Source organism: Portunus trituberculatus, chromosome 46 (assembly GCF_017591435.1).
Source record: "Portunus trituberculatus isolate SZX2019 chromosome 46, ASM1759143v1, whole genome shotgun sequence".
In the NCBI taxonomy this organism is placed as follows: Eukaryota; Metazoa; Arthropoda; class Malacostraca; order Decapoda; family Portunidae; genus Portunus; species Portunus trituberculatus.
Window position 1 is genome coordinate 26,882,396 of NC_059300.1, and position 14,080 is coordinate 26,896,475.

At 41.1% G+C, this 14,080-nt stretch overlaps 1 protein-coding gene across 1 annotated transcript; it reads left to right on the forward strand.

The window, feature by feature from the left end:
* Positions 1-517: 517 nt before the first annotated feature.
* Positions 518-9,754, forward strand: LOC123519787 (protein ZBED8-like). The gene is made up of 6 exons (XM_045281293.1): positions 518-603; positions 3,762-5,229; positions 6,817-6,905; positions 7,312-7,463; positions 9,091-9,249; positions 9,690-9,754. The coding sequence occupies exons 1-6, from the start codon at positions 518-520 to the stop codon at positions 9,752-9,754; spliced, it is 2,019 nt and encodes a 672-aa protein (XP_045137228.1).
* Positions 9,755-14,080: the final 4,326 nt, after the last annotated feature.

Genomic DNA, 14,080 nt, shown 5'->3' on the forward strand with positions numbered 1-14,080 from the left:
TACCAGATTTCTTTTCATCTCCTGTGCAAAAACTATTGCCTTTTCTGAGAGATATGCTGTTAATTCATCTTTAGTTTTAGAATGGGATAAAAGGGTTTTCGTACTAATGTTTGTAATGTTAGTGCTGTCTGATATCTTTTACTCCACAGTTGTTGTTTTTCCAGCTCTTTTCCTTCGCATGGCGTTCTTGAGTGAATTTTGAAGGTAGTTATCAAAGACTAAGTGAGTCTCATCATACTTCTGCAAAGTGGACTCTAGTTTGCTGCAAAATTCAATTGCTAAATCATGGCATGTCTTCATACTAGATGTCTTTTTCAATTTTTGTAATTCTGCCATTCCATCAAGCACAGCGACAGTATATGGTCCGGATCTGGATTGACTTGACACTCTTGCTTTATCTGCAGCATCAGAAGGAATTTCTGTCTCCTCTTTAGGGTACACTGACTGTTGCTTTTCCAGAATCTTCATTAAGCTACTCTTGTTTCCAGATAAAATCACTGTTCCATCCAAGTTAAACATGGAAAGAGGTACTGCAGAGAATTCATACTTGCTTATGCAGTTGCATAGATCTATGTCAGAGCGGCTTCGTGATGCAACCAGCAGGCGAGTGAAAATTGCACGATCAGCTTTTAGATGGACAATTGTGTCTGAAACTTTTACAGAGATGAAGTCTTTCTTTTTTGATGGGGTCCCATAAACTACAACCATCTGATTCAATTCGGTTTTTGTTGAAGTTGGTGTACATCTGACATCCTCTTTTTGCCATTTCTGAAGTGTCTCTTTCAATAACTTTATCAAAGAGTGCTGTTACCAGTTACTAACTAATTGAAATGGAATGAAAAGTAGAAAGTATACGGTGAAATATTTTTAAAAGATTGGTTATAATTCGCAAGCTATTGAATTTAGGAAAATAAAGCTCCTATACTTTTTTTATTTTTTTATTTTGAACAAATCATTATTGATGGATTTTTTTTCATAGCTTAACTCTGAAACGAGTTATAGATAAAAATTTGAGAGAATATGCGTAGTGGCGGCCATCTTGGATTGATGACGTCATACAGAGCCTCTGTGCAGCGAGGCTGCAGGAGGAAGGGAGGCATGCAGTTAGCAAGATCCGAAGAACAGTTAGCATGAAAATAGCGATAAAAGATGGCAAAAGCTGCAACATTTCGGCTTTGAGAAAGAGGCTGAAGACATTCAGTCAGAAAAGGGGAGTTGTTGAGACGAAAACCCTTTGATTCCACCATATCTAATAAAACTGTGAATGGAACCGCCCCGCAAACATGCAAAGAGTACTCCATACAAGGACGGATAAGGCCCTTGTACAGAATTAGCAGTTGGAGGGGCGAGAAAAGCTGGCAGAGAAGCCGCAGAACGCCTAACTTCATAGAAGCTGTTTTAGCAAAAGATTAGATGTAAAGTTTCCGCTTTAGATTATGAGTAAAGGACAGACTAAAGATATTCAGTGTAGAAGAGAGAGACAGTTGAGTGTCATTGAAGAAGAGGGGATAGTAAGGCTGTGTCGAGTTGATAAATGGACGAATTGAGTTTATGAGTCACTGAACACTACTAAGTTTTCTCTGCCCTAATAAAAAATCTTAGAAAAACCAGAAATCAGGTGGTCTTTGGCGTCCCTGCCTGATCTGATGACTTTGTGAAAAGTTGATAGTTTCTGAAAGGACGTGGAAAGATGTAGTAGGGTGGTATCATCAGCGTAGGAGTGGATAGAGCAAGAAGTTTGGTTAAGAAGATCATTAATGAATAATAGAAAGAGTGAGTAAGAGGACAGAACTCTGAGGAACACCGCTGTTAATAAATTTAGGAAAAGAACAGTGGTCGTCTACCACGGCTGCAATAGAACGGTCGGAAAGGAAAACTGAGATAAAGTTGTAGAGAGAAGCAAACCGTAGAAGGGCAGTTTGGAAATTAAAGCTTTGTGCCAGACTCTATCAAAAGCTTTTGATATGTATAGTGTGACAGCAAAAGTTTCACTACAAGCTCTAAAAGAGGATGACCATGACTCAGTAAGGAAAGCAAGATCACCAGTAGATTGCGGCCTTGACGGAAGCCGTACTGGCGATCAAATAGAAGATTGTGAAGTGACAGATGTTTAAGAATTTTCCTATTGAGGATAGATTAAAAACTTTAGACAAGCAAAGATTAAAGCTATAGGACGGTAGTTTGAGGGATTAGAACGGTCACCCTTTTTAGGAATAGGCTGAATGATAGGCAAACTTTCAGCAAAAAGGAAAGGTAGAAGTCGATAGACATAGTTGAAAGAGTTTGGCCAAGCAAGGTGTAAGCATGGAAGCACAGTTTTTAAGAACAATAAGAGGGACCCCATCAGGTCCACAAGCCTTTCGAGGGTTTAGGCCAGTGAGGACATGGAAAACATTATAACGAAGAACTTTGATTGAATGTATGAAATACTCAGAAGGAGGAGGAGAGGGAGGGAGAAGCCCAGAATCATCCAAAGTGTTGTTAGCAAATGTTTAAGAGAAGAGTTCAGCTTTAGAGACAGATGAGATGGCAGTGTGCCATCAGGATGAAATATAGGAGGGAAAGATGCGGAAGTAAAGTCATTGGAGTTGTTTTTGGCCAGATGCCAGAAGTCTCGAGGGGAGTTGGAGTTTGAAAGATTTTAACGTTTTTTTATTTATGAAGGAGTGTTTGACAAGTTGAAGAACAGACTTGGCATGATTCCGTGCAGAAATATAAAATGCATGAGATTCGGGTGATGGAAGGCTCAAGTACCTTCTGTGGGCAATCTCTCTATCATGTAAAGCACAAGAACAGGCTGTGTTAAACTAAGGTTCAAAATGTTTAGGTTGAGAAAAGAATGAGGAATATACGCCTCCATACCAGACACAATCACTTCTGTTATGTGTTCGGCACACAGAGATGGGTCTCTGACGCGGAAACAGTAATCATTTCAAGGAAAATCAGCATACCTCCTCATCCCCCCAAATGACAGAGACAAAACGCCAGAGCCACCTCTGTTTTGGGGGATCCTAAGGAGAAATTGGAGAAATGAGAGTGTGATCGGAGGAGCCCAACGGAGAAGATAAGGTAACAGCATAAGCAGAAGGATAAGAGATAAAGAAGAGGTCAAGCATGTTGGGCGTATCTCTGAATCACAGTGGTTCCCAAACTGGGGGCCATGGCCTCCTTTAGGGCTATACAGCAGAATGTGGGGGGCCATAATCTGAGGCTATGCATAAATAAAACCAAAGGAGTTTAGCGGGTAGATAGCCAGTGGAGGGAACTTATAGGTTCAGTACAGGTTTGTGCAATGCCTTGCTGCCAGACACATGAGTTTTTTTTCTGTATAATTACATTTTTCATCTGATTATGTGTTCTTGGCATAAAACAAGACATGGGGATGTATTAGGGAAGCTAGATAATTTTAACTGAACATAAAGGCTTCCTAAGTTATGTATTCTGTATGATAACCTGGTCTTGAATCTTACCTATCAGAAAGGAACCAAGGATGTTCATGTTATTCAGTTAACCCCACACATTCACAGTTGCAACATTGATCACCGTGTGTGCCTCCCCATATAATCAGCTTCATCCTACCTGTGAATAATTCAGTTACAGCCAACATCAATACCACTTTAATGGTAAATGATTTTAACTTTTTTGTAACGTAAAATTTAACTTCCTTTCAAATTCTTATTTACTATTTTATTATTCTAATTTTGGGTAATGACATATGTTAGCGGTGTTAGAAATAGCAGATTTTTCTTTGTGCATTGCAGGTACAGTGATGCCTTCTATAATAAGAAACGCAACTATGATAACAACTACCTGGATTTTGGATTTACAAGCATCACTGATAAAGGTGTAGTGAAACCTCAGTGTGTGATTTGTCACAAAATACTCACAGCTGAACCATTAAGGTCCAGTAAGCTTAGATTACATCTGGAAACCAAGCATCCTCAACATGTTGGCAAAGATCGTTCCTTCTTTAGTCGACAAGAATTGAGCATGAAGAGACAACGACTTGATGCCAGTGGTTCCTTTCATCAACAAAATGCTGCCGTATGTGCCAAGACAATGGTAAAGCTTGTTTTGGGTGAGAAAAGTGCTGAAAAGCTGAGTACTATTTCACTCTCAAATAATACAGTACAACGCCGAATATCCCAAATATCTAATGACATCAAAGAGCAGGTGGTACAGGAAATCAAAAGAGCTGGATTATTCAGTATTCAACTCGATGAGTCCACTGACGTCCAGTCCTGCTCACAACTCCTGGCTTTTGTAAGGTATGTTCATGATGAGGATCTGAAGGAGGAATTCTTGTTTTGTGAGCCTCTTGAACAATCTACAAAAGGTGAAGATGTAATGCAGAAACTTACAGAATTCTTTGAATCTGAAGGTCTTGACTGGGGCAATCTTTGTGGGATATGCACAGACGGGGCTCCAGCCATGTTGGGTTCTCAGTCAGGTTTTGTTACAAGAGTTATACAAAAAGCACCAAATGCTATCCCTCTTCACTGCATGATCCACAGGCAAGCTCTTGCATCAAAAACGCTACCCTCAGAATTACAGGACACTCTGAATACAATTATAAAGACAGTTAACTTTGTAAAAGGTAGTGCTCTTAACACACGCCTTTTCAAGAGACTCTGCCAAGATATGGATGCAGCTCATGAGACCCTCCTATTTCATACAGCAGTTCGCTGGCTATCAAAAGGAAATGTAGTTCAACGTGTATTTGAGCTCAGAGAAGAGATCAGCCTCTTTCTCAGAATACAGAACAAGCAAGATTTGCTGTCAGCATGGTCTGCAGATAGCTTCGAAATACGGCTAGCCTATCTTGTTGACATATTTAGACAGTTGAACACACTGAACCTGGAACTCCAAGGGAAAGGAAGCTTGATAATCGATTTTGTGGACAAAATCAAAGCTTTCATTCGTAAGATGGAGAATTGGAGGCGCAAAGTTGGAATGGGAAACTTGGCAATGCTGGAGACAGTGTCAGAAATTGTAGAGAAGTGTGATGCTGCTACGCAGAACTTGATTACCCAACATCTTGAGGCCTTGGAAGGGGAGTTTAAAAGATACATCCCAGATATCCAAAGCCTAATTTCTCGGCTAGTAAGGGCCCCCTTCACTGCTCCAGTGACATGCATTCCTGATGACAATGATAATGGCCAAACTGAGCTGTTGACACTTCAGGAGGATTCAAGAGCCAAGATGAAGTTTGAAACTGAATCTCTCACAGTATTTTGGTCATCAATGGCAGCTTCATACACAAACTTATGTGACTTAGCTTTTCGCCACCTCCTACCATTTTCTTCAACTTAATCCTGTAGGGCTGCATTCTCTCAACTACTCCACATTAAGACGAAATATCGCAACAGACTTGAAGTGAAGCATGACCTACGGTGTGCTTTAAGTGAAACAAAACCAAGAATCAAGAAGCTTGTTGATAATCTGCAACATCACCCTTCACACTGAGTGGAATGGGGATTCAAGTGAAGGAAACATGAACCTGGCATGAACATTCAGAAGCAAATGGTCTGGGAGGAGGTGTGTGTGTGTGTGGCTACTGAAGGCAATGATTGTGGCAGTTAATTATGACTCTCTATGAGAGCATTTCATTTAAGAATTACAAAGTTATCAAATTTGTAAGATTCAAAGATCAGATCACATTGCGTAGGATTAATACACTTTTTCAATCCAGTGGAATTTCTTTGTTTCTTTCTTTTCTTTTTGCTTATTGCTGAAACAGCTTTTCGCAATAATGCAATTTTTAATTACTCTATATATAAATTTTTATGTGCATTATATTACTTCTTTAGTACAATTTCAATAATTATATGAGATTCAGCAAAGGCAAAATACAAATTTCTTTATTAATACTTAACAAAAGAAAAAAATGTAATTAATAAAATTACAGGATTTGCTAAAGTAGTTTCTATATGGACCTAATGAGCGCAGAACTGTAGACAGTCACGGTAGTCACCGGCTATGATTGTTTGGGGGGCGAGGGGCATGGACAAGGATCATATATTATGAAAAGTTTGGGAAACCACTGCAGTCTAAGACGATCAGGAATACGAGTAAGATGTTGCACCAGTTACTCTGGGTCATGTAGGATAGCAAAGTTGAAGGCTAGTTCACCAGGATGGTCAGTGAAGGAAGAGGAATGCCAGAGTTGGTGGTAAATATTGAAGTCTCCAAGGATGGAGATCTTCGCGAAAGGCTAAAGGGACAGAATGTGCTCCACTTTGAAAGTTGAAAAGTCGGAGGAATTGGGGGCGAGATAAACAGCATAGATAAATTTAGTTAGAGAGTGACTTTTGAGTCAAAAGCGTGGGCACGAGAGAAAGTTTATAAATTTTTTAACATAATCGTTATGTCTATATCCACTAAACAGATAAACTTGCTCAAAATACAATAATTTCAAAGTGTGGACAATGTAAGTTAAATCACACACACACACACACAGAGAGAGAGAGAGAGAGAGAGAGAGAGAGAGAGAGAAGGCAATAGTAGCGAGTAGAGTGGCAGAGGAGATAGCAGGAGGGCCAGGAACAGGAGCCCAGAAATGCGGAGAGAGAAAAGAAGAGAAGGGTGTGGTATTGCTTGAGACTGGTTGGTGGCTGGTGAGATGGTGGAGGGAGGGGCTTTTGGCGATGTTGAGGCGGCAGCGTATCTTGTAGACAGAGCTTGACGTGATAGCGTGGCCTGAACGAAGGCAAGCGTCCAGCACCCCAATGAGGGCCAGGACTAATGCCCACCTGACCTCGTATCCCCACATGGCACTGCCGCGCTGTGGGCACACATAAGGCACGTATCTCTTAGGCGGATCACCCTGCTGGGGACACTGATGCGCCCTCGCCCAAGAGCAGCGATCTGGGGAGGAACGGTGGCCGGTGGGAAGTGATTGGGAGGTACACACAAGATTAAGGATATGGGGGGGAGGATTACACACACACACACACACACACACACACACACACAAGATGTATATACTAGACTAAAAGAGGTGAACGCACTTCGGCATTATTGGAACCGCTGACGTCACCATGTGTATTGTTTACGTCTAGTGTTGTGGTGGTGTGTTCACGTGTGGCAGAATTTATCAGCAATTGTGTACTTTTCACGGGCTTTGTATTACGATATTAATAGTTAAATGGGTAAAGCAAGAGTGTGCGCTGTAATCGGATGTACACCTGGTAAGGACAGCAACCTAAGATACCATAAATTCCCATCTAATGATAACCTTGCTAGACAGTGGATCCATAAGTGTTTCCGTTCAGACCATATTGATATTAAGTATGCTGTGGTTTGTGAAAGACATTTTAGTTTAGCCCAGATTGAACGAAATCTGAAGTACGAGCTTTTAAATTTGCCAGTTCCACGAACTGTGAGAAATTTAAAACAGGATCAGAATCTGCCATCACGAGGACACAGATGCCAGGGAATCGGCCATCCACCAGCATTTAAAGGTAAGAAACTGTGTAGCTATTTTGTAAGTGGTGGTGGTGTTTGTAGTAAATAAGTGGTGGTAGTGGTAATGCTAGGTTCCAGTAAAGTAAGTGGTGGTGGTTCTAGTCTAATACATCTTGGTTCTAGTGAAGAATGTGGTATGGTAGTGGTTCTTGTAAAGTAAGTGGTATGTGCTATGCATGTGAAACGATCACAGTAGATGCTGGTGAAGCTAATACTAAGTTGGAGGTGCAAATATTGTAAGTATGTGGTGGTAGTTTAAATTAAAATATATGGTAGAGGTGGTGGCATATCCCCATATTTTCTTGCAAATCACTAAGAAACATAAAATACAGTTAGTGGCATTATATTTACTAAACTTAGTAACCAAGATGCTAAAAAATAACAACTCAAATCAAAGAAATATGCGGAACACCTATATTCCACAATTAAAATCTGTCCTATAAAAAAAAAAGTCTGACCAGCCTTAATTTACGGCCATGGGGGGGCGAGCGTATCTGTACAGTGTTGCCACGTTTTCACTACTGTTCTGTTAATCTCTCTCTCTCTCTCTCTCTCTCTCTCTCTCTCTCTCTCTCTCTCTCTCTCTCTCTCTCTCTCTTACTAAAGAATCAAAGGTAAACAGAGAGAGTAATTTGTATATATATATATATATATATATATATATATATATATATATATATATATATATATATATATATATAAGTGAGTGGCACGAGGTCAGTCACGTCGCCACCACAATGTGTCAAGGCCACCAGCTGGGTGTGGAGGAGTTGACGCTCACAAGTGAAAAATGCTTTTTTTTTTTTTCACTTAGGTATTGGCATATACCTACTATTTTGTAAAAATAGAAACTACACATTAGCTTGGCTTACTAATTATGAATGCGATTATGCCTCACCCTTGAAATTATAGTAAAAGCCAGTAAATGTGAGCATTTTATCTTATAATTATAGCAACATCTGGTACTACAAGGTGAGGCTATTCGGCCTGGCCAGGCTGGGTTCATCAGTATTGCCGCCACTCACAAGACTTCTACTATTTTTTTTTTTTTTTACTTTGGATAATAGATTATTTCTTTTTTCCATGCTCATTATCTTATATCTGTAACGCTGATATTATTACACACCCTAAACATACGCTAAGTACCATTATAAGTTACTACAGTTGATATCAGCACCACTGTTGAATATGTATGCCATGTTTGTATGGTACTATATAGTTTTTTTATGCATATGATGGTTACTGTTGATTCAGCCATCTATATACACAAGTCGAAATTTTATACATCTAAATTGATGGTATTTGCGATGCCTTGTACACCAATAACTTCCATTTCACATCGCATTTTTTGGAAACGTGGCAGAACTGTAGAGTTCCCCTCACCCCCCCATAGCCGTAAATTAAGCTCGGTCAGACTATAGTGTTTGTTATTTACGTACTTAAGAAAAAATAAAGCCTTACAGTGTCTTTGACGGGACGTATGCCTCCTCTCACGTTCACCTTACCGTGAGATTGACAGGACAGGAAACCCGAATTCGGAGCCGAGTCAAGCAGTCAAATGAGTTCTGTTTTTTTTTTTTTTTTTTTAACTTTTCTTATCATATTTGTATCTTATCCTCGCAGTTCCACTGGAAGGCCGTGGGAATTGGGATATGGAAACCTTGGGAGCCTTGACGGTAGGTCTGGTTATCTGGATTCTGTCTGATGCCTACACCCATCATCATCACCGCCACCTCCGCCCCCACCCACGTCACCCACGTTGCAGTGAAGAAAATAAGGAAGGTAAGAAGACTTGTTGTTAGTAAGTTCTAGAAAAACACAAGGTTACAAGTATAAATTGACAGAGAGAGAGAGAGAGAGAGAGAGAGAGAGAGAGAGAGAGAGAGCATGCATCTTAATGTTCACCTGTTTTAGTCTTAATATGGCGTACCTGTATACCTATCGTTAAGTGGTACGATCTTCTCTTCCTTTCTCTTTTCTTCCCTTCTCTTCTTCTTCTTCTTCTTCTTCTTCTTCCTCATCCTTCTTCAAATCTCTATACCACTTTTTTTTTATTGGTTGTTGTTTTTGTTGTTGCTGATGTTTTGTTGTTGTTGTTGTTGTTGTTGTTGTTGTTGTTGTTGTTGTGTGTGTGTGTGTGTGTGTGTGTGTGTGTGTAGAGAGAGAGAGAGAGAGAGAGAGAGACCCTGATGTGGCAGTCTTTCTTCCCACGCGGTGCTCAGGTCAAGAGAAGAGAAGGAAGAGAAAACTGGATGAAGAGAAGATTGATATACTTATGGCAGCCTAGTAGTAACGGAGTGCCCTGCATGGTTGTTGTTGTTGTTGTTGTTGTTGTTATCATTATTATTATTATTATTATTATTATTATTATTATTATTACTATTGTGATTACGGTTGTTAAAATACTTTGCGAATATGTATAGAATGTGAATGAAGGCAGAAATGTTGAAAGAAAAAAAGGAGGAGGAAGAAGAAGACTTGAAAATACAGTACTATGTTGGGAGCACCGAGATACGCACGCACAAGTATGCACATTGAGAGGAGAAATGGGGGGCAAGTAGTATGGGAAAAGAAAAAAAAAAAAATTGAAGAAAGTCAAATTAAAATACATCAAATATATCTTTGAAAATGAAAGCCACGAACTGGACTATTTAATGGAATAATGCAAGAAAGACGAGAAAATCTTAATAAAAAAAAAAAAAAAAAAAAATATATATATATATATATATATATATATATATATATATATATATATATATATATATATATATACTGTGACTAATTGTAGCGGTTTTTGTGTGTGGGTGTGGGTAGGTGGGTGGGTGTACGTGCGTTTGCATGAGGCGGTAATCATAGTTAATCCCAGTTAAGTTAGACCCAAATAAGATGGATACTGAATAAGTCAAACACACTAAGGATTATTTTCTTTTTTAACATAATGGCTAAAATACCACTGATAGCTCCTTTATCATCCGAGTCATTTGAGAAATTGTCCAAGCTGTTGAGCTGTTAAGACACAAAACAGGTGTGTGCCGCACCAAGATCAGTGTTTAGATAGCTGACTTTTCAAGTGCGTGTCAGTGTCTCCCTCAGCTTTCCCTCGCTCTGTAACTCTTATTATTGTCTTTGTAATTCTAACATGGTTCCAGAGGGCAAGGCTGTATCTTCAATATCAGTTACGATGCTGAAGATGCTGTCAATGGCAGATAAAATTACTATTATACAGGACCATGAGAGGAGTGTGTGTGTGTATTTACCTAGTTGTAGTTTTACAGGGCCTGGGCTTTATGCTCGTGTGGCCCCATTTCCATATCTACACTTATCCAATTTTTTTTTTAAATTATGCACACTCGTTGCTGACACCACTTCCTCACTCAAACTGTTCCAAGTCTCAACATCTCTATGGGAAACTATATTTTTTAACATCTCTCAGACATCTTCCCTTCCTCAGTTTCTTACTATGCTGTTAACGTTTTGAACAGGGGAGTGAGTGGTGCGCGTGTTGTGATCTTGATCTTGATACTACAGGCGACTCGGGATCACTCCGGGGCCTCTTTCACCTTGTACCATTCCAGAGTAGTCTTTCGTTCCATCCCATTCCTCCACTCATTCAGTCCCATACTCTTCACATCTCTGTCTATCTCACTCTTCCATTTCCTCGCATCCCATTCTGTTCCCACTCTGCCTCCTCTTGTCACGACCCATTCCAGCTCATTCTGATTCACCCCAGCCATTCTCACTGCCCACCCAACCTGTAGACCATTCCTCTCTGTCATTCTCATACACCTTTTCATCCATTTGCTTCCACTTTCACTCCACAGATACACCTTCCTTGCTATTCTTGCATCATCCATTCTCTCAAGCCTAATCTTGTACCTAAGTGTCGCTTTTGTAAGTCTTTCCATAAAAGAGCTCCATCCCATATCTCCTCTTAAGGCTTCTACTGCCGTGTACCTCGGTGCATTCAGTGCCAGCCTAGCTACTCTACACTGCCCCACTTCTAACTTGTCAATTTCACCTTCGTTCCATGCAATCACATCCATACCATACATTATACTGGGGACAGCCACACTCTTCCACACTTCTCTCAGCACGTCATACTTACTTGCTCTCATCCTTGCCGCGCTTCCTAAATGGCCCACCCACTGGTTCACCAAGCTTATTTTTTCATTCTTTGACTTTTCACACCCATTCGGACTCATCCACATCCCTAAGTACTTGTATTCTTGTGCCTGCTTCAACTCATTCTCTCCCAACCTCCATGCTGCATTACATTCATCCTCCGACCTATTCACAATCATCACCTTACTCTTCTCACTACTAAACCTAACTCCAAAATCTCTTCCATACCCATCAACCACATCCAGCAGACTTTGCAGCTCCTCTGCTGACTCACTCATAACCACTACATCATCTGCATAAAGAAGCACACCTATCTTATCATTCCCCACACTCACTCCTGCATTCATCCTTCTCATTCTTGCTGCTAACTCCTCTGTGTACAGGCTGAAAAGGGTTGGTGACAAAATACATCCTTGCCTAACTCCTCTCTCACTCCTCACCCAGTCTGTTTCTATATCTCCTAAACTGTACTTAGCTCTGGTATCAACATACATGCTACGCACTATGTTGACTATCTTGGCACTCAACCCAATCTTTTCTAGGACTCTACCTAGCATTTCTCTATTCACCCTATCATAAGCTTTCTCTATATCCAGGAAATCCAAATACAATTTACCTCCATCCCTCTTTTTTTTTTTTCAATAATTTCATTCACCACAAACATGTTATCCTCAGCTCTCCTGTCCGCATGGAAACTATTCTGCTCCTCACCTAATACTCCAGCTCTTTCAATCCACTTACACAATCTGGCATTCAACACTGCACTGAACACTTTGCCTACTGTATTGACTAACGCGATCGGCCTGTAATTTTTCAACTCATTCTTACTCTTGTGTCCGCCTTTATGCAGCACCCTGCACTCATTCCACATTCTTGGCACCCTCTCCTCCTCCCACACCTGGTTAAAAAGCTCAGTCATCCTGTCAATCAAATCACAACATCACCTCCATTTTTATACAGCTCATATGGTATTTTGTCCGGCCCTGCTGCCTTCCCATTCTTCTGCCTTTTCACACACTTCTCCACCTCCAGTTCATCTGCATTCCTTCTCTCCAGTGTCACACATCCTTCTCTCGCACTAAACACCTCACCTACACCACCCACTTCTTCCCAAAACTGTCTGATTGCCTCTCTCATTCCTTCCTTCTCTGTTACAACTTCACCATTCACCTTCAAACTCTCCAATCCAACACTGTCTGCCATATTCTCACCTCTCAAGAACTTGTACCATTCACGGCCACCTTCCATGCCTTTCTCTTTTAAAGATTCAATCACACTCCTTTCACACTTTACTTTGGCCTTCACTATCATTCGCTTTGTCACTCTATGCTGCTTTACATACATTTCCCATGCATTCTGGTACTCATTCTCTGCCTCATCACTTTCATGCCTCTTTTCCTCGGCCACCTACATTGTCTACTCCTTCTCTTTCGCTCCTTTCTAGCCTCTCTGATTTCATCATTCCACCATGGTTTACGTACTTTCTTTCTTCTTCCTACTCTCACATACCCTATCTTGCTCTCTGCAGCACTCCGCACATCCTCTACCAGTCTCTCATTCACGTGCTCCACATCATGTACACCTCCATCATCCCAGCTTCTTGCACTCAGGTCCACCTGGAAGTTTTCCCACCCTACATCTCTCAGTCTCCACTTTCTCTTCTTACTCACCACTTTCACTTCTTTCCTACCATGCAACAGGCACTCCACAACCAGCATATTGTGATCAGACACAATATCCACCATACCATCCTCATCTATCCACATGTGTGACACAATTTCACGCATTCTTCCATTCACCAACACATAGTCTATCGCTGACTCCTGCTCCCTTGCACTCCAAGTCACACGTCCCTCAGCCAAAGTTACATTCAGATTCTCTAACTCCATTTCATCCACAAAATCCCCAAGCATCTCACCATTCCTGTTCACACGTTCTCCCAGAATTCCTACATGTGCATTCATATCACCCATCACCAGCACTCTCTCCCCTCCATGTTCTCTCACAACTCTCTTCAATATGTCATACTTCCTCCTGTTCTCCCTCTCAGCTCTTTCACCCATGACAGTCATGTACACCACCACCAGAACCATCTTCTCCACTCTGCCCCGACCATCTGTGCACTCCACTCTCACTGCCAACACATCCTCACTGCTCTCACACGTTCCCACACCAAGCTCCTCTACTTTCAGTCCACTTTCTTTCCTATAGAGAAAGGCTACGCCTCCTCCCTGTGTCTCCTGAGTCTTACGTCCCTTCCCAATCATAGCAAACTCACATCCTTCCATTTGTACCTCACCTCTCAGGTGCGTCTCTGTAAGCCCGACTATGTCGAACTTCCATTCCTGGAGCTCCCTGGAAATATCCTCAAACTTACCCACACCCCATCCTCTCACATTCATGCATCCAATCCTCACACTCTCACTTGCCTGGCTGGTGTCTTCTTCCTGGCGTGCTTTTGTCGTCTCCGTCACTGGTCCATCGGCTGCAG

Coding starts and splice junctions, on each gene's coding strand:
- LOC123519787 (XM_045281293.1), top strand. CDS start 518: ATGGAAAGAGGTACTGCAGAGAATTCATACTTGCTTATGCAGTTGCAT. Junction 5,230..6,816: donor TTGAAACTGAATCTCTCACA/GTATTTTGGTCA, acceptor CGTATCTCTTAG/GCGGATCACCCTGCTGGGGA. Junction 9,250..9,689: donor CAGTGAAGAAAATAAGGAAG/GTAAGAAGACTT, acceptor CGCGGTGCTCAG/GTCAAGAGAAGAGAAGGAAG.